Source organism: Lactuca sativa, chromosome 2 (genome assembly GCF_002870075.4).
Source record: "Lactuca sativa cultivar Salinas chromosome 2, Lsat_Salinas_v11, whole genome shotgun sequence".
Taxonomy (NCBI): domain Eukaryota; kingdom Viridiplantae; phylum Streptophyta; class Magnoliopsida; order Asterales; family Asteraceae; genus Lactuca; species Lactuca sativa.
Window position 1 is genome coordinate 218,523,624 of NC_056624.2, and position 20,456 is coordinate 218,544,079.

The following is a 20,456-nucleotide window of genomic DNA, read 5'->3' on the forward strand; positions in this document are numbered from 1 at the left end:
CATGATGGCCCAACAAGGCCCAAGACAACACAAACCTAACCTAGCCCAACACTGAGAAGCCCTTATGTATGAAGCCTAAGTTGTCGAGTATGTGGGGCGTACTCAACACATATGTGCATCGTACTTGCTTTAGGGCTTGTACGCTAAGCGTACCTGCTTGTACGCCCAACGTACTCCCCCATTTTAGCAAACCTTCACTTTTCCAGCTCTTAATCGATTAAGACCCCAATCCAAACTCAGATTTGACTTCCTTATGACGGTTTATCATGTAAAGTTGCCAAATTTACGTGAATGCATGGCTTAATGAGGCTCTTAAACCTTAAAAGGACTTAATAGATGACTTAATGCATGCATGAGACCATAAACACCATAAAGTTTGCACCTTTAAGCTTAAGAAACTCATAATACACCCAGATCTAAAAGGATAAGCCCCACATACGACTTAACTCATCAAACGAACCTAAAAGGGACCAAAAGCATAAAAACCATTACATGAAGAGATCTAATCATAAAAGGATCAAGGTTGGGACTTTATACCTCAAAAGTCACCAAGAGATGGAGCTAAATCTGGATATCTAAGATTATTCCAAAGAATGAGTCCACCAACTTCTTCTTTCACTTCAAGGAGCTTAAACCACCAAAATCAAGACCAAGGCTCAAAAACACCCAAAGATGCTATTAGGGTTCGAGATTAGGGTTTTAGGACAGTGGAGGATGATAAAGAGACCAACCCTAGGAACTTAAGGATCCTAAATAGGGTGCAACATCCTAAAACTAGGGTTTCATTAACCCCTCGTATGCCCAGCGTACCCCTCGTACGCTTGGCATACGAGGCCTCAGATCCGCGATCACCCATCTATAGTACGCTAAGTGTACCATATGGTACGCCCTACGTACAAGCTTCTAAACCAGTACGCTAAGCGTACCCAATGGTATACCCTGCGTACTACCCCAAGGACCAAATTGCAATATTTTGAAATAAAAAGGGATAAAAAGAAACATAACCCAATTCAAGTGTTATCCTTTCTCCATATATGGTTCGATCCAAGTAAGGAATTAAGCAAATAAGCGAAGAAGAGTAGGAATTAAGGCTTGCAAGGTATAATTTATTTCCCATTCAATCTAGAAATTCGAATTTATGAAGTGGATAAACCCCAATGTCGAATTTAATGAGCAATTTTAGTTAGGGTTTGGTTTCCTAACCTCTCTTCATTCGATTCCATGGTTCTAATTGTTGGATTAGGTATCTAAGCCCATAGCTAAAAATGGTATGTATTTGACCCGAGAGTAGCATGGTCCATTTGGGTTGCCTTCACCAGATTAATCTGATAGGATGGATATTTGAGAAAGAGGTTATTTATGATTTACTAATATATTATAAGTATAATATATTAATTGAGAAATCATAATATTTAATTTGTATTGATCGATAATTGATTTGGAATTAATTTTGTGATCAAAAGAGATTAATTAAATTAACAAGGATTGGTTATGTAAATCAATGACGTATATATTGTTTGAGCTATTGATCCTTGATGGGCTAAGTTTATGTAAGTATCCATGAAGAGTTAGCCCACATGAGATATGGATCATAACCTAAGTGTATGGATTAGCGTTTATCCATGACCCTTGGAATCCTACACTATATAAATGTTATCCTTAGCCAAAAATCGGTACACCTAAGTATTCAAAGAGAATCATAACCGATTTTAGAGTGTCTAGCCTCTCTCTCTCTCTCAAAGTCCTCCTTTGTTCATGGTGTTTGTGAACCATTTGAGTCATCACACTTGAGGTGTTAAGCTCTTGAAAGGCCAAAATTACAAGCTACAATAAAGACGTACTCTTCTAACTTGACTTTATGATTTATATGTCAAAATTGTATGTTGGTTGTAGCCTTCATGCTTTGGAAATTTTATTGCATGTATAATTAGAGAAAATTTAGATCCAAATCTATTAGGTTTGTATGTGCACCATAGGAGTGTTATAGTACACAAAACCCAAAACTAATCTCAATCCAATCATCTTATTGATGGATTTCATGATTTGGGTAAAAAACTACATGAACCCTATGATACCCAAATTGGGGATATTGCAATTAATGATGAAATAGGATTTGACTTTATGACCTATATGATGTTTGGACAGCAATAAATCTAATTGGAATAATCAAACGCATCCATGATGGTAGAATCATGTATAAGCTTGAACTGGAATGGATTTGGGGACAATGTAATGACACCAATGGAATCCTATGTAGTTTAGCAATTTTTGAGCAAATGAAGTTCATAACCATGAATGGATTCTATTAGAATGATTTGGATTCAAAATACTAAGTGTTGACTGAGTATTGGATGAATCCATGCAATTTGTGGTCATAAGGGAATTTTAGGAAATTTATGGATAACTATATGATGATTCACTTATTATAAGTGAATGTCATTCATGGATATGAGTTGACACTCCATATATGATATTGGAACATAAACATGAAGGTTTGCTAGTGAACTTCTATCCCTAGTGATTATTTTGGCCCAAAGGGCAAATTGGAAAACATAGAATGGAATTGTGGATTCCATAGTAGATCATGTACCTACATAGAGATTGGTGGTGATTTTATGTAATCTATAACACTTAATGATGTATTAAATGATTTGGGAATAATTCATATTGCTTAAAGAGTTATCTTGATCAACTCGAGCTCTTAAACCTTTCATTTTAGTGTTTGTAAGCATTAAGAACTTAACATTGTGATAAAGGTCTTAATGATTAAATCATCTTAAGGATAAGGGTTAATTGAGTATTTGAGAAGTTGATAGTCCTTATTATGTCCATAATAACCTTGTGGAGAAGTTTGGTAGTCCTTATTATGTCTAATGAAAATCTTGATGGAGTCCTCGATATCCGAGGCACATATGATGCAATCCGTCGACCTCTGGGAGAATAAGACTAGGGTTTCTCCAGGGTGAGAAACCTAGTCTTCTAATTCTATTTCTGTGTAGCTCGCTAAGTTGTTTGCACTGTTCTGGTATCTCTGTAGGTGTTTAGACTATAGGGTGATCTATTTACAAGAGTCGTACTGGGTTCTAAGTTTGTTCACAAGACGATGTGATTACTCGTAGACTTAAGCAATTCTCCGTCCAGAAGTTCATATTAGAATTCATACATGGTTTCACAATCACAACTTCGGGTATACGAGTCGTATATAATTAAGGTTGAAAAGGTAGTCGAATAACTGATTCTTCTTTAAGCTCACATCCCATCGGGGAAAAAGAAGTTAAAGTGGAATTATCAATTCTAAACCTGTAGAAGCTTGATTATATATCACCCTTATGTATACCTTCCTCAGTGATAAATCAATCGCATGAATCTTTGGATTAAACTTGACGTACTGCACGAGTGGTACTTCGGGGGTTTCTTCGGAAAAGGAGGGAACTATGAGGTACTCCATGCATGAGTACTTCGGTGTTCTGATATGACGGCCTCGCTGGAAAAGCGATCTAGAAGAAAGAGATGTATGTATGAAGCTGTTTTCGTGAAGAACAAATTGAATCGAGTCGTATGATAATGTCGGAATCATACTGAAACTTAAAGACATTAGATTTGAACATAAGACGTTTACAGACAAAACACAATCGTGCAACCATGAACAGAGTTATAGTACTTTAGACTTACATCAAGACTATTGTTGCGAATAAGGTATACTACAAAAGACAAGTATACGCAGCACGAGCATCCTTATACAGACAGGATCTTGCAAAAAGGTAAGACTCTAGTTGCACTAGTTATGGATAGCTTATAAGTCTGTTACAACGAAACGCCTAAATTACATTAACGTGGTTCCGAAGCAGGCTCTCCTGCAGCTGTAATCCTGGGAATTTTCCCGTCTGTGCCAGAGTTCTGCGTTATCGGGAAATCCTTCTTGAGGTGTCCAATTTCACTGCATTCGTGACATATCTGGATAGCACTCACATCAGTGGAGGAAGTGAAGTGTCGAGTAGGAGTTATGGGGACACGGTTGCTCTCGTTGATCTCCCCTTTTGGGCAATTTCTGTAATAGTGCCCTGCCTCACCACAACTATAGCAAAGTAGGCTTGCTCCAGTGGTGGAGGTAGTTCTACAAAAACGAGAAATGTGTCCCATCTTGTTGCAATTATTGCATTGCCAGGCTCGGCAAATTCCCTTGTGGTGGTGGTTTCACCGATCGCACTTCGGGAGTGTTCCTTTATATGGTCTGCTCGGTACTGGGATGGCAGAGGTTTGTGGTTGTTTCCTAGCAATTCTCTAAAACCGTTTACGTTCCACTTTGGCTTGACGTTTTCTTTTCTTGAACTCTGAGTTGTTGTTTTGGGTGGTGGCGACTGTTACTATTTGTTGATTCCCCGAATCGTTAACACGATCGGGATTGTCAACTTCTTTTTCAGCCTTGTTTGCGTTGGCAGTGCTGCGGTTTGCCAGGACTGCTGTCACGGCAGCCATCACGGCAGCTGTAATGGAGGCTTGAAAAGTAGCGGCGTCCATAGGAAAAGTAGAGGTCTCGTTGCTTGGCTGGTTGTTTCCGGATGATGACATGATCCTGTAACACGAAAGATAAGGATTTTGTGAGCGATTCTGGTTGACCCTGATGTACTTAGATTGTTCTTGAAAAGAGTAAGAGTATGATCTTGAAAGTTTGACCTACATCCCTATGATGCAGTCCTAGTACGGAATGGAAGTATGTTCGTGAAGGTTTGACCTACATTCCTATGATGCAGTCCTAGTAATGAGTAGAAGCAAGTTCGTAGAATGGTCTCAAGACGTTTGTTGTTCAAGCCGAGGTATCGTGGGTTGGTGAATAACAAGATCCAACCACTGTAAGAGACTTGGAAATGTCTCCGGAGATAAATCACTATAGTCCAATGACTTGACTAAAGCATGTTTCAGATAGACCCTAATGAAGGTATGATAAGAGTACTTGAATGAAGAATGACACAAAAGTTAGTCGGCTGTCAATATCTTTGATATTCACGATGTAAAGATTCTGGAAAATGACCTTGTAAAGGAATTACATCATATCCACAGAAGATAGTTCCTGACAGCATAAGGACCTAACTAAAAGTACTTACGATACAAGATCATTTCATGGAAAATGCCACATCGGGCATAGACAGAAAACACGATCCCTTTTAATAAAGAAATAAAGTAAAGCGTCTACTACTGGCGACGGTCATCCCTCTGGTGAACTCTTAGTTCAGCCAATTGACGTTCCATGTCAAGTAGGTGTCTTTCGTACACCCTATGGCGTACTCGGAGCTCTATGACTTCGGCTCGTGATTCAGCCAGTGCTTGCAGCAGGGTTTCATGGTTTCTCTCTGATCTCTCGAGAGCATCTTCTTGACGAATGGTGCGGAAGGTATGCATTCTCGCATCAGCGACAACTTCGGTAATCTGATGTAGGGCTGTCCTGCCTTGAATCTCATTTCGGGCCACTCTGCGGACCAAGATTGGCAAGACTCTATCTGCTGAGTCCCCATTGCTCAAGTCGTCAAAGCTTCGGTCGCCATTAAAAGGCATGGGCTGATCTTGTCCTTGGCTCCTTGTTTCCAAGCATCCTACTCACTCAGGGGTCGGGCCATGAAAAGTCGGACGAGGGTTAGGAATTGGAACGGGAGTTGCTTAGGGTAGGTTCTCAACCTCTGGTTCGGAGTTAGCATCGTCCGAAGGGTTTTCATCAGGGTGTTCATTCCAAGGGATAGGATGATCATTATCTGGTTCTTCTCCAAACCAACTAGCTATGACTTCATTTGGAAGATACTGGTTGCCGAGGGGATGGAGTCCATCTATGTTTTCTATGCGAGAATTTAGGGTAAGAGAATAATTATTAGACGAACTATCTAGATAATTATTTAGAAAACCTTCATTAGTTACATCGCTATTTGTGAAGTGCATACCAGCTATGTGTAATCTAAACAGGATAGACCTTCGAATAAGTGACTTTAACTCCAAATTCACACAGAATAGGGGTAAGGCAAAGTTTTCACAGATTCTAAGTCTATAACATCCCAATTACACACAGCCTTAGTGTATCCACTTAGCAACTATCAACTTAGTAATGAAGATCTTGTTTTAGTTCTCAAGTATAACGTACTTATAGTAACACCAAATACTCCTATAGTATTTTAATTTTAATGTTATGTTCTATTGTTCTCATTGTGGTAGGGTTGGTAAGATTTTAGCATTGTTGCTACCACACACTTAAACTTAGGCACATGCTAGTCAACCCTCGGATAATATAGGTGATCAGGCTATATCTTCCCAGTTTTGACCATATGTCTCTAAGCCCACTTGTGTTGCCCAACAATCGTAATTCTTTTGTATTGTCCTAGTGACACTGATTTTAGTATGAATGCAGGCACGTATACTTTATTAAATATTTTATTATTTAAAGTATAAAATCTTGGTCAGAGTATTTTTAATCCCTTATGTATTTATATTTAGTATATCTTTTATGGGTTGATATACTTAATTCACTATAAACAATGCTCTGATACCAATCTATCACACCCCAAAACCGAGAACGGCGGAAACGTTCTGGGGCGGAGGACGTCATGTATAATATCACAACAACGTAAAGTAGTAAACAAGCAACAACATCATCCATTGCATTAATAATATAATTATTATACAAATGTGTTCTGTCAAATTTTGATAAACACTAAAGCATAAATCAAAATGAAAGATAAGTCTTGAACAAGCTCCATCTTCCTTTCTCCTTGCATCGGTACCTGTCTATGATGACCTGAGGATACAAGTAATTTTGAAAGCGAGTATCAGCTTTGAAGCTGGTGAGATCATAAGTCTTTTAGTGTCTTAATTTGTAAGTAAGTATTTGTATGTATAAATCTGTATGTAAGAATTTGTATGTATGAATTGTAAGTATTGAAAGTGTATATGAACTATAAGTATGAAAATGTATATGAACTGTAAGTATGAAAATGTTTGTAAAACAACTGTAAATGTTTGAAAAACCCTAGAAATCCCTATAATTCCTACTAGTATAAGAAGGTGTCTTCTACCAAGACCTAACTGTTCTGAATGTAGCCTTCTACCAAGGCATCTAGTGTCTGGATGTGTGTCTCTTGTAAGAGTATGTATTTTCCCAAGTATAACTATCATTAACAAAAATATAGTTTCTACATTACCGTGCGTCGTGTGAATGTTCACGAAGTGAATGAAATGGGAAAATGAAATAGTACTATGGTGTAGTGCTATAAGAACTACTACCATACTAACTACCTTAAACCATATTTATATTAAGGCATTATGTGATAAATTGCACCATACTATCGACTAGTAACAACGACATAATGAATGGTCGTAATAACGGAATGACGTTTGGCACCCGCAGACCTGCAGGTCCGGCTGTAGCTAGCAGCAAGGTGTAGGATTGTCAATCCAGTATAGATCTATACGCAAACTCACGCTCTCCCTCCAAGAGACTCTGGCTACAACTCGAGTCATGACATTTAAGTCATGCTCCGATTTAAATCACAATAATTAACGTATTCATGTATATGTAATGTAATGAACTGTTCTAGCTGTAATGTACGTGCTCTCTACCTAGCAAGTATAGTAATGTAATCATTCTAGTATAGTTGTATATGTTCTCTTCCTAGTATAGTTGTATATGTTATGTACTGAAATGTTCTAGAAAGTATTGACTCATGAATAAACTGACTCATTGTATGATATCGCGTTCTAGTAATTGTTCTAGTATCTTCCTGAACTACCCATATGGTAGTTTACTAGTAATCTATCTGGTACGTATAGACATGGATGAATACCCTTGCTACCCAAGGGCATGGAATGAACTGGAAGGACCTTTTATGACTATATATGTACACATGATATATAACTAATATTTAAACGACCTTCGGACGAGTACCCGATATCCCACCAGACCACATCTCAAGCGCGAAAAGGAAATAGGGTGGATAGCCTTCCTAAGTCTTTTAAACATTTCTTATATAACTATACATATAGAGGCATGCAATTTATAATATAAAAGCATAAATAAGTTTTGTAAAACATTTGAAACATAATTATTATTTTAAGAAAAGATCGACTTGATGTCAACCTATAAAACAATTTGAAGGCATGGGTTTGATAAAACAGTTTAGTATGAAGAAACATTTGTTTGAAACACAATTGTAAATAAGTTTGAAATGTAATACACAGAGTAAAATGTATAGTGTAATAAGGAGTTTAAAACATATAAAATGTTTATAAAAATCATTTGAAGGAAACTGTTTGGTAAAACGGATAATGAGTAGCCAAATCATTTGAATGTTGTATATTAATCACACGTGATTGATATAATAAATAGCGTAATTCTACTTATTAATCACATGTGATTGATATAATAACTAGCATGATTCTACTTGTATCCCCCCCTCCCATACAACATTTACAAATAGTTTAAAACATTATTTAAGGGGTATGAACTCACCTGCAGTAAGTGACTGGAGTTGAACGGACTGTTATCGTACGGAAGGATCGGACAAGTGCTTGGTGTCAAGTGAAGACTTAGACACACACAATGATCCTAATTTCATATGAAAGCATATGTATATAAATAATTAGTGATTAAAATACTAATTATACAAGTATAAACATTTAAACGCGAGGAAAACACTTTTGGTCAAGTGCTAGGAGGCTAATGGGTTGCAACAAAGGAGTGAAATACCTCAAATGGGAGTTTAAGGTCTAATGACCATATTCTTTGGATTTTACGGCCCAGGGGAGTAAACTCTTGGCCGTAAACTCTCAACCAAGGCCCTAAATGGAGCTTATAATTATTACAACTCATGTGGTGCATTGTTTCAAGGCTATAACAAGTGTTTGGGTACCATATTAACTCCTTTGGGGAGTTTACGGCCCAGAGACCATATTCCCTTGGATTTTACAGCCGTAAACTCCCTTGGGAGGGTTTTTATGGTGTTTTCAAGTCTCAAACATTTCTAGGTAATGATCTATGTTGGGTTCTAGGCATAAGGAAGGAGTTAGGGTGTCATTTGACCCCTTTATAGGTGTTTACGGCCCAAGAGTTTATCTTGGCCGTAAACTCCTTTTTCCTTGTGATTCCTTATGTTTTCTAGGCTTTAAACACTTTAGGGTACTTGTCCTAATTGAAGTCTAAGCTTTAGGAGTGATTAGGGCACATTTAAGCCCTTGAATTTGGTGTTCACGGTCCAAGAAACTCTTGGGCCGTAAACACCTAAATCTAGGTGTTCTTGATTGTTTTCTAGTCTCAAATGATCATACATATTATCCTAAGCTAGTTACCTAACAAGGAAATGGGACTAGATGGCCTTTAAGCTTCATTTTGGAGTTTACTCCCCAAGAACGTTCTTGGGCGGTAAACTCCCGGATCTCATATATTTGACATACAATCTATGTTAATAAGCATAACACAAGCATTATAACACAACTAGAGAAGTGTACTCACGATTTGGGATGAAAACCCGAAGATCCGTGAGAGAGAAAACGACTTTTCTCTAGTTGGAAATGTGAATAATGAATGAATTTAGTTCAGAAATCTATTTATAGTCCTGAAATATTTTTGGCAGAAAATATTTTTATTCCGGAATTGGACTCTAACATTATGAAGTTTTGAAATGCTCAAGTTTCACAATCCCATGAGCATCCACTCTCCTGATATCTCCTTAAACGTAAACCCTAATGTACACAAACTTATTCGGAAAAGTCTGAAATTCATTGAAACTGGACTAGCTTCTATTGGCTTCAAATGGTTGCTTCAGAATGGAAATTTTGGGTTGTCACATAAAAATTATGAGGTTGAAATAATGGTCTTTCTTTGTATGGAGGTGGTTGTCTTTGTTGATAACACATGCCTTGATGATTCTTCCACCCTTGATTGCCTCAGGACTGATCATAAGTTTTTTGATTATGCCCAGAATAACCTCCCATAGCATTTGCTTCTTCGTGTTCTTCTTCTAGCAATTGAGAGCATATATCAGTTGGGTGGCCCAGCTAAGTGCAAATACTACAATGGCGGGGTGTGGGTTGCACACATTTGTATTTGGAAAGCATCATAACCACCTTTGTAAGCTTGCATAATTGATCTTATATGTGTGTAGTACTTACTTCGTTGACACGCAAGGGTGCATTGTGTACCAATCTTCATCATGACTCGTATGCTTTAAATCTTCCGCCATGTTCTTGATAAGAATATGAACCTCGGTGGGGGTTTAGAATAGTTAAAGACCTGTCACTTGAGGCATTAAGAAGTCTTATATCCCAAGGTGTCATGCCTTCAATGAAGTATTAGAGGATTTGATATACATTAATGTCATACTTTAGGCAACCAACACAAAGCTTTTTAAACCTTTCCCAATATGTTTGAACGGCTTGTCTCTTGTGTTGTTTGATCCTGATAATTTATCTTCTTAGGGTTGACGCTTTCATTTCTAGGAATTAGTTTATCTAATAAGAGGCATGCAAGACTACCCATGAATTGACCATCCCCAGTGGGAAATCATAAATCCAATCTTTAGCTCTATCTTGCACCGCAAAGGGTAATTCCCTAAGCTTGATTTTGATCCTCCATTATATTGTGTGGTTTCATGCCAACACACACACACACAACATGGAATTCGGTGAGGAATTTGTAGGGATCTTCATTTTCTAGGTCTCTAAATGTTGGGAGTAACTAGATGAGGCCAGATTTTAGTTCAAGGATTGTGGTTTTTAGATAGGTGATGCAAAGAGGTTGTTGAGTAACCTTTTGCCTCGCCCATTGGCGAAGGTGTAGTGCGAATTATGAGCTCAGATACCAATTGTAGTGGTGTTGATTATGATAATTCGGTATGAAAGATCTAGTGAATCATCATACAAATCATGAACACATGGAGTAAATAAAACTTTTCAAGCTCGTATTATTTTGATTTAGAAAGAGTACAAATGGGTTTGCTCAATTCTCTTTCTAAAACTAATGCTCTCCAAATGGTTCATTACAAGATCTTACATAATGGGAGCCACTCACTTCCTATATATAGGAAAAGACTCAACCCATTTACACATACAAGAGGGTAAGCCTAAACAATCCACATCCAAGCATGGCTTTGCACCCTGATAGAAGGGTATGCTTGGGTGGGTTTTGTGGACCATGGTTGTTGTTATTATTATTTCCTACGTTTCCTACTTGGTCTTCCATAGTCGAAGTAGGAATTGAGGTTTCTATGGGTATGAAGTCTGGGATACTATGGATGGGTGAAAACGGTGGAGTGGTGTTTCTGGATGATGATGGTTGTGGTGAGAGTGAGAGAATTTCTGTTTCAGTTTCTAATACACTTTAGAGGGGTATTTCCTCCCACATGTTAATGACCGTAAGAGTGGATGAGGAAGAAGTCATAGAACTCGGTTACCTCTAACAAAACTTGGCTTGCTTCTGTAACCTCTTTGTAGTCTTCTCTATCTTTGTGTCAAATGGAAATGGTGTACCTGTACGAAAAGATCTAGGCATAAACAATTAGTAACACCCTGTCCCTGGCAACGGACCCAATTTGTTAGGTGTATTAAAATCAACAAATAATACGGGCACAACAAACTTCAAATACAATGCTTTAATGTACTAAAAAGTAATACAAGGCAAGCAGGGTCGAACCATAGAGACACGAGACAATCAGTCTATACCTCTTTGTGCAAGGTACTTTGATCACAAAAGGGGGTTTTGTTTGCAAAATTTTAATAATGAAATAACAAAATACTATGAGAACATGCAAAAAATAAAATAAACTTGTAAACAAATTGTTGGAATGGTTCTAGTTCTAGTTCTCAATGTTGTCATGTAACTTGATTATGAATTCAAGTAATTCATGATTGATATTCTAAGTTGTTACTAAAGATATTAACACGCTCTAATATACCTCACCTGTCAAATTATCTAACCAAAATAAGATCTTTGACTAGACCTAGATTCACAAATTCAACATAAACACGCTCTTAGATTGTATTGAAAAACAACATTAAGTTTTGAACAAGCTTCTCAATAACGTTCATTTCTTCACTTACGTTCGGAGTGTGAAAACATGTGATATATATTCTACAATAAGAAAACATATTGTTTGTTAACAATCATTAACTGTATAGAACGGTTAGGTGCCCCAAAACTTAATTAACTACACAAGAAGTCAATTCATATAAGTGGCCAATCAAACACAAATCAAATTCAAGGATTTTAGTTTAAACAATAACATAATCATTAGAACTAGAAATCAGGGTTTCTTAGCCAGACATGGCTAAGAACAAATCAACCAACAAAAAGATGGGAATGAAAGTGTTTAATTGTTACAAATGGAATTCAAAAGTGTTTTCAATAATTAGCAAAATCACCAGAACTTGCTCCCTCAAACCGTCTCAGATGAAAAATGGTGATTTCCTCTATTTTAGTAACTACTCAAGTTCCTAACTCAAGGCCATGCGTTTTTAGCATAGCCACGGGTTTTGACCATGTATTTTTAGCATGGCCATGTGTGCTCAAATATAAGATGAAGATGACAAACATGACCCGTTTCGGTGGAACACAGACCATGCTTCAAACGTGGTCCTTTCCAATGATGAAATACAACGGTTTGAGCTATTTCTTCAAGTTCTTTTCAGTGGCACGCCTGGTCAATATTCTCTCCATGATCCAATGCTCCAAGCTCCTTGTTCCTTACTCGCCTCCAGTGCTCCAGCCTCCATAATGCCTACAAAATAAACCAAGAATAGTAAAGTACTAGGTATTCCGAATAAAATATACAAGTGCCCAAATAGTTGACTAAATTCAAGAGTTATGAATTAAAATACAATGAGATGACAGAAATAGACGTGCAAAATAGGTGCATAAAATGCACCTAATAGTTGCCACTCCAATTGTCGATAATGGAACTGTGATGGGGATATCAAAAAATGAGTATGAAGTCTTTCTCAAACTGTTACGGGCCAATAAAGTCACCAAAAATAGCAAAAGATTTGCTCCCACCACCAACATGAAAGGTAAAATCACTAAAACTAATAATTCTTGGATTATAGATTTTGGGGCTAGTGATCATGTTACACACCATGAAAATTGGTTAGAAAATGTTAAAACCAAAGGTGATTATACGTCTTTGACTATCCCCAATGGTGAGGTAATGTAAGTTAAAAGGGTTGGTGACATACACTTGTCTAAATATTTTAGTCTTAAGGATGTTTTAAGTGTATTAGAGTTTAAACGCAATTTGTAGTCGATCAATAAGATTACATAAGATCTGAATTGCTCCTTAACTTTCTGTTAGATGCCATTTTATGCATTTTATAGGGTAGTTTTTATTATCATTTTAGCATCATATTGTGTACATTTGCATGTCATTTATTTAAATAATGTTCAGCTCATGTATTTTGTTAGAATTCCCGTACCGCTCATGTTTTTATGTCAATTTCAGATAGTTCAAGTGGAGCAGTGCTTTAGAAGCAATTGGATGCATGTTTGGAGCTTAAAATGGAGATTGGGACGTATGAAGGATTATGAGGAATGTTTGAAAGATGCTTTGGTCAAGAAACATTCGATCAAATTGATCACACGAAGATAGAATCTGCAATCTAAAGTTAAAGGATGTTGTTGGCAGCTTTGACCCCTGTCACTATTTTGACCTAATCTCATGAACCGTAACTCCGATTGACGCGATTCAAAATGATCTGAAAAGTAGACGAAATTTCGGACGTCTTAGGCACAACATGCGATCGAAAATATGGTCCATGTGATCGCATGGAGCCTTTATGTGATCGGAGGTTTGGTCGCAACTTGTCTTCGAGGTTTTTTCGTGCCAAAAAATCATCCGGGAGTGATAATTCAAAACATGTGATCGCAGGTTGTGCCCACGCGATCAAAGGTTCGTCAAAATTTCTCCAAATGGTATTGTACTTCATTTAAAAGGCATGTGACGCGTTTTCGGTAATACATGCGATCGTAGGTTGTCTACATGTGATCGCATGTGCGTCGTTTTTGCTGTTGGACGTATAAATAGACCCTGATAGCATTCATGTAACCTAAGTTGGCAATTCCAGAGGTACCAGACGACGAAAATACGATTTTGGAGGCGTTTCTTCTCTGATTTCAATGATTTCTGAAGATATTAAGATTGTGGATCATCTCCTTCAAGTAGATTAGTAAGATTAGTTGTTTGATGTCTCTTTTCATTTGTTTTTATCATATTTTAGCCATGTCAGGCTAAAACCTTAGTTTTCAGTTCTGCGAAGATGAGTACTTTTCATGTGATTGATCATTAGATCTGGTTTTTAATTTGTGTTTCCATCTAGATTCTTCGGTTTTTTTCTTAATGAATGTTTGATTTTGATTCTTGTTAGTCTGATCACCTAAGTAGGGTTTTATCATCCCAGTTAATCAGTTATAGAATACCTAATTATGTTTGTCAACTGGTAATAAGTAACAACTAACAAGTAATAAATCGGTTTCGTTTTGGGATTTGAATTTATTATAAACTGTAAAAGTCATATCTTTACACTTCCAAGCTTGTGACAAGTATTGGGTATTGTTGGGAATTTTACAAAGAACTTAATGCAACTTATTTTATCTTAATTAAGAGCTTGTTTGATTAGACAGTAAAAAGTTAGAGTTAATTAAAGAGCTTGTTTTGGTTAACTAAATAACGTAAAAGAGATTATACTAAAGCTTGTTAGTTTTTCTAAGTACCAACTCAGAGAGAACGCATCTCAAATAACCAGGTCAATGTTGATTACATGATTAGGAAAGTCGTAGCAGAACTGAAACCATTTTAATTATTGATTTTTGTTTAGTTTAATATCACTGCAATTTTAGTTTTTTAGTTTAATTAAAATCTCCCTTTTAACAATTTATGTCTTGACTAGATTGTGCCTGATGCAAAAAGGCATTGACTTTTAGGCTGTGTCATTGAGGATTCGGCCCTGCTTCCCTGTGCTATATTTTTAGTGCAACCAGCAGTGATAATTTATTTGATTAATACGCGTGCGACAGCGTGTTAACACTTTCCTTCCGGACAAATGTTTTGTACATGACTTACCTTTGAAGAACCTAATTGGGATGGTTAGAGAAAGGGATGATATGTATAACCTTGAACCATTCAAACAAAACGAAGTGTCATGGAAGTATGGACTAAAAGTGAAATATGGCACAAGAGATTAGGACATGCATCAGATGGAGTCCTTAAGAAGATCCAACATTTAGAGAATATAAACACTAATAATCATTTTTGTGATTCATGTATTCGTGCAAAACATAGTAGATTACCATTTCCCATAAGTTTTTCTAAAACTTCTTTTTGTTTTGACTTAATTCAAATTGACATTCAGGGTCATTACATACATGCTTCTATTGATGGTGCACATTATTTTTATCTATTATTAATGATGTTAGTCATGGTTTTTGGGTATATCTTATGAAAAACAAATCTGAAGCAACAAATTTTTTAGTCATATTCTTTAATATGGACGACACTCAATTTGGAAAACGAGTCAAATGGATCTGGCCAGATAATGAATCTGAATTTAGATCTCAACATATGCTAGATTTTTACATGAATCATGGAATTTTGCATGAAACATCTTGCCCATGCACGCCACAACATAATGGAGTTGTCTAGAGAAAACATCAACATCTTCTTGAAATGGATAGAGCTCTCTGATTCCAAGATTTTCTTCCAATCGAGTTTTGGGGTGAGTGTGTTTCCATGGCCACATACGTCATAAACAAACTTCCAACACCAGTTTAAATAATAAAACTCCTCATGAAATGTTGTTAGGAAAATAACCCACTTACAATCATTTTCAAGCTTTTAGTGTTTAGCTTATGCTCATGACGGTGTTGAGTAAGGGAGATAAGTTCCAAGAAAGAGGGAGAGCATGTATATTTCTTGGATATCCTAATGGAAAAAGGGGTGCATGTTATATGATTTAAAGAATCATAGAATATATAGTACGCATAATCTAATCTTCATTGAAAATGTTTTTCCTTTTAGAGAAAATTATAAAAATAATGTAAATTCTAATGATAAAACTTTTGCTGATGCCATAACTAGTGCAGAAGTTTTAGTTGAAAATTTTGTTCCACAGGTTCAAATTATCGAAGAATCAAGGGAGAATAAACACTAAGACCAACAACAACGCCTCTCAACCAGAAGCAACAACTGGTAATGGGGACGAAAACCCACCAAGAAATGAACCGCCAGGTGATCGTCGCCATAATAAGGTACTTTGCCAAAGTACTGGTCACAAAACCATGTCAAAATAGTTTGATGCTTCTGTTACTGATCTACCTCCTTCCTTCGATCTTCCAATGATGACATAGGCAATTTCTAAATAAAATTTGAATCCTTTTCCCATCTTGCAATACATGAGTTATGAAAACTTCTCCAAACCACATCTTGTCTTTCTGACTGGCATTTCGACGAGCAACGAACCACAACATTTTTCACAAGCAACAATGGATCCAAGATTGAGAGAAACAATGAAGAAAGAAATTGAGGCTTTAGAAGAAAATAACACTTGGATTTTAACACATCTTCGCAAAGGGAAGAAGGCCATCGATTCAAAGACGTTTATAAGATTAAATATATATATATATATATATATATATATATATATATATATATATATATATATATATATATATATATATATATATATATCCAATGGAGAGATAAAAAGATTTAAAGATCGTCTTGTGGTGAAAGGGTATACCCAGATCGAAGATTTAAACTGTTCACGAAATAAGTTGATTATTCCATAGAATCGTGGATTAGGATTTGTAAGAATCGGTTAGGATGAGTTTGTATATGTGTAAGGTTTTATAGATATCTAAGTTATAAGATATATCTATACTGTGTGGCAATAGTTGGTTTTGTAGGTTTGATCATTATAAATTATTATCATAATAATATTGTGGGATTGAAAACCCTATGTGTCTCACCAAGTTTCCTAACCTGACCCACTCAAATTATATGCAACACAGGCAACAGGGTTAAAGCTGTTGGAACTTGTTTATGATGATGAGTGATTAAGAGACAACATGCAGTAGTGTTTAGGACCATTAGGTCTTTACGATGTAACATATGGTGTTTATTGATTATGACATGCTTAGGGTTTTGTATTTTGAAACATCTTTACTTAAGATATTTTAATAAAACAAGACAGTTTTCGTAAAATATTTTATTGAACTGGGATTTTCCGCAAACAAAGTTATTGTGATTTTTAAAGTGTAAAGAAAAGTTTTTTTGTTCTAAAAAATAAGGATGTCACACCTGCCCAACATACATAACCGTGCCCGCTCAGCATACATAACCGGCCTTGTTCAACGTACATAATGGGGCCTGCCCAACATTATGTACATGCAAAAGTCATAAAGACAGCCTCACATTCTACATGGTATAGTGAGAAGTCTCGTCTCACAAATCAAAGTAGACTACACCAAAGCTACCAAGATCGGAAATCTCGTACTACACACCACCCAATGTAAAACAAAAGGTTAAGCCTTGGTCTACTATCTAAACCTATCAAATTGACCAGAAGTCAACCTGGTTAAAATCAACTCTACTGACAACCGCGTCGTGGCAAGGTCTTGGTGACGTCGTGGTCTGCTTATTCTGAATGCTATATTGTGTCGTGGTTGGTCACACCGCAGTTACACTGACATATTCATCCTTCTATAAAGTTCTTAATACGTTAAGTCGATCACTCTAACTTTCTAGAAGGCTTCTTTGCATCCAAAAGATACATAAAAATTCTAACTTTATGGACATGAATATCTACCCAAACTTAGGTTAAAATGATAGAGAAATTGAACCAGAACCCCATGCATGACATCTAATGAACATAGAAGTCCATTTGAGACATAATGCATTAGGACTTCAATGGTCCATAAAATTGCAAACTTAATTGTGAGAGACACTCAAACTCCACTAAATGGGCCAAACAAGCTTATATCCTAAGGGCATCCACAACGGGGGTTTAATAAGAGTTGAATGGATGATGATTATGATTGAATAGAGATTGAATGAAGTATGAGTGATGACATGGAAGAGGGTTGAATGGAAAGAGTTGTATGATCATTGAGTGGTTGAAAGAAATTAAGCTTTTTCTTTTTCTATTAAATTCCAAACCAAATATATATGTAATCAAATTTTTATATTATTTTATATTTTCTTATTATTTTTTTAATTAAAACAAAAATAAAATTAACCATATTTTTGATATTATATTATTTAGGTTTTGTGTTTTTTAATTAATATATTTTTAGGTATTAAATATTTTACATTTCATAATTTTTAATTAATGTGTTTTTAAGCATTGTATTTTTTAACTATTATATTTGTTATTTTTAAATATATAATTATGTTTAAAAATATAATGATGATGATGTAGAAATCCATTAAATTTTGTTGGGTTTAATGTAGTGTAGATGTAAATAAAGTTGAATAAAAAGTAAAATGATAGAGTTGGCTAAAAAGATACTTCATTTTATTATTTAGACATCTATATAGTTTTTAAAGTATTTTTATTTGTCGAAATTATATTGTTTTTAAAAAATATATATAATTATAAATAGTTATCTGGTTTGATTTTTAATATAAATGTTTATGGAGTGTAAAGAAATATCTTAATAGCAGCTCCCAAAACCATGACGTGGCTGACGTCAGTGCTTTCTATCATTTTTGCGGAGAAGGTAGCCGACCAAAGCGACGTCGCTGTCAATTTGCAGTAAAGAACAACTTCATTTCCATTATTATGAAGTGGACGGCGATAAAATACACACATTTTTCTCATTGCTACCCCACAATCTATTCCTATTTATAACCACTCCACCACTGATATCATCACCACTCACTACAAACGTAATATTCCAGTGATCAGAGTACTAGAGAGAAACAACAATGGAGGGAAAGGAAGAGGATGTTTATCTGGGAGCTAACAAGTACCGGGAAAGACAACCGATTGGGACGGCGGCGCAAGTACCAGATAAGGATTACCAAGAACCACCACCGGCTCCGTTCTTTGAGCCGTCGGAGCTCACTTCCTGGTCGTTTTACAGAGCTGGGATCGCTGAGTTTATCGCTACCTTTCTGTTTTTATACGTCACCGTTTTGACGGTCATGGGAGTAGTTAAGTCGCCGACCAAGTGCTCCACCGTTGGTATCCAAGGCATCGCATGGGCCTTCGGCGGCATGATCTTCGCACTCGTCTATTGCACAGCCGGAATCTCAGGTATATCACTTTCTAACAAAAGAATTAATCTTTATTAATTATTCGGAGTAATTAACAATGAATTTGCAGGCGGGCATATTAATCCGGCGGTGACATTTGGGTTGTTTCTGGCGAGAAAACTGTCGTTGACCAGGGCGTTGTACTACATGGTGATGCAGTGTCTTGGCGCCATCTGCGGCGCCGGTGTCGTTAAGGGGTTCGAAGGAAGCAAACAGTATAAGCTACTCGGCGGTGGCGCAAACACGATCGCACACGGTTACACCAAGGGCGACGGCCTCGGTGCTGAAATCATCGGCACATTTGTCCTCGTTTACACTGTATTCTCCGCCACCGACGCCAAGCGCAGCGCCCGAGACTCCCATGTTCCGGTACGAACTAGTTCAACTCTTAAATCAATCTTCTAATAAAGACAACGATTTGAAAATGGGTTTTGTGTTGATTTTTCAGATATTGGCGCCGTTGCCAATTGGGTTCGCCGTGTTTTTGGTGCACTTGGCCACCATTCCGATCACCGGAACTGGAATTAACCCGGCAAGGAGCTTGGGAGCTGCCATTATTTTTAACCAGGACCACGCATGGAATGATCACGTAAGTATTCCACCTCCGTTTATATAAATGTTGATTTAAATACAAGATCATATGAATAATGTTTTGATAAAGATTTGTTCTTTTTGTGTTTGTGGGAATGCAGTGGGTATTCTGGGTCGGACCTTTCATCGGAGCAGCACTTGCGGCATTGTACCACGTAGTGGTGATCAGGGCCATCCCATTCAAGAACAAATGAGGAAGACGACGATCCTTTTGTTTTTTTGTTTTTGTTTGTAAAATGTATGTAGTAGTTGTAGTGGTTTCCTTTGTTTTTCTAATAATTCCATAAGAATCCATTTGAGGATTGAGGTGGATGAGTCTCTCTGGGGTTCCACATCAAAGTATTTGTGGAATTATCTTGTACTTTTCTGTAAATTCATTCTCTATGCAATCTATGTTTTTCTGTTTTTCATTTTCAAGTTTGATGATATAATGATATATTTATAGTTTTGATGTTTTAAATTTGCATACAAATAAAAATGTCCCAGTTGTTCAGTTCCAGCTTTGCGCCGCTTTTATCTAATATATATCTTGTGCCGTTTAAAAAATAAAAAAGTTCAGGAACTATAGATATCAAATAAGTAGATAATGGA

General features: G+C 36.5%; 1 protein-coding gene across 1 annotated transcript; it reads left to right on the forward strand.

The window, feature by feature from the left end:
• The first annotated feature begins 18,891 nt into the window (after positions 1-18,891).
• LOC111901320 (aquaporin PIP1-1) lies at positions 18,892-20,275 on the forward strand. The gene is made up of 4 exons (XM_023897177.3): positions 18,892-19,275; positions 19,345-19,643; positions 19,723-19,863; positions 19,967-20,275. The coding sequence occupies exons 1-4, from the start codon at positions 18,945-18,947 to the stop codon at positions 20,057-20,059; spliced, it is 864 nt and encodes a 287-aa protein (XP_023752945.1). The 5' UTR covers positions 18,892-18,944; the 3' UTR covers positions 20,060-20,275.
• The last annotated feature ends 181 nt before the right edge of the window (positions 20,276-20,456 follow it).

What these genes read in the sequence shown, in the direction of transcription:
- LOC111901320 (XM_023897177.3), top strand. Translation starts at nt 18,945, where the DNA reads ATGGAGGGAAAGGAAGAGGATGTTTATCTGGGAGCTAACAAGTACCGG. An exon ending in TTGCACAGCCGGAATCTCAG is followed by an intron (nt 19,276 to 19,344) that starts GTATATCACTTT and finishes ATGAATTTGCAG; the next exon opens with GCGGGCATATTAATCCGGCG. An exon ending in CCCGAGACTCCCATGTTCCG is followed by an intron (nt 19,644 to 19,722) that starts GTACGAACTAGT and finishes TTGATTTTTCAG; the next exon opens with ATATTGGCGCCGTTGCCAAT.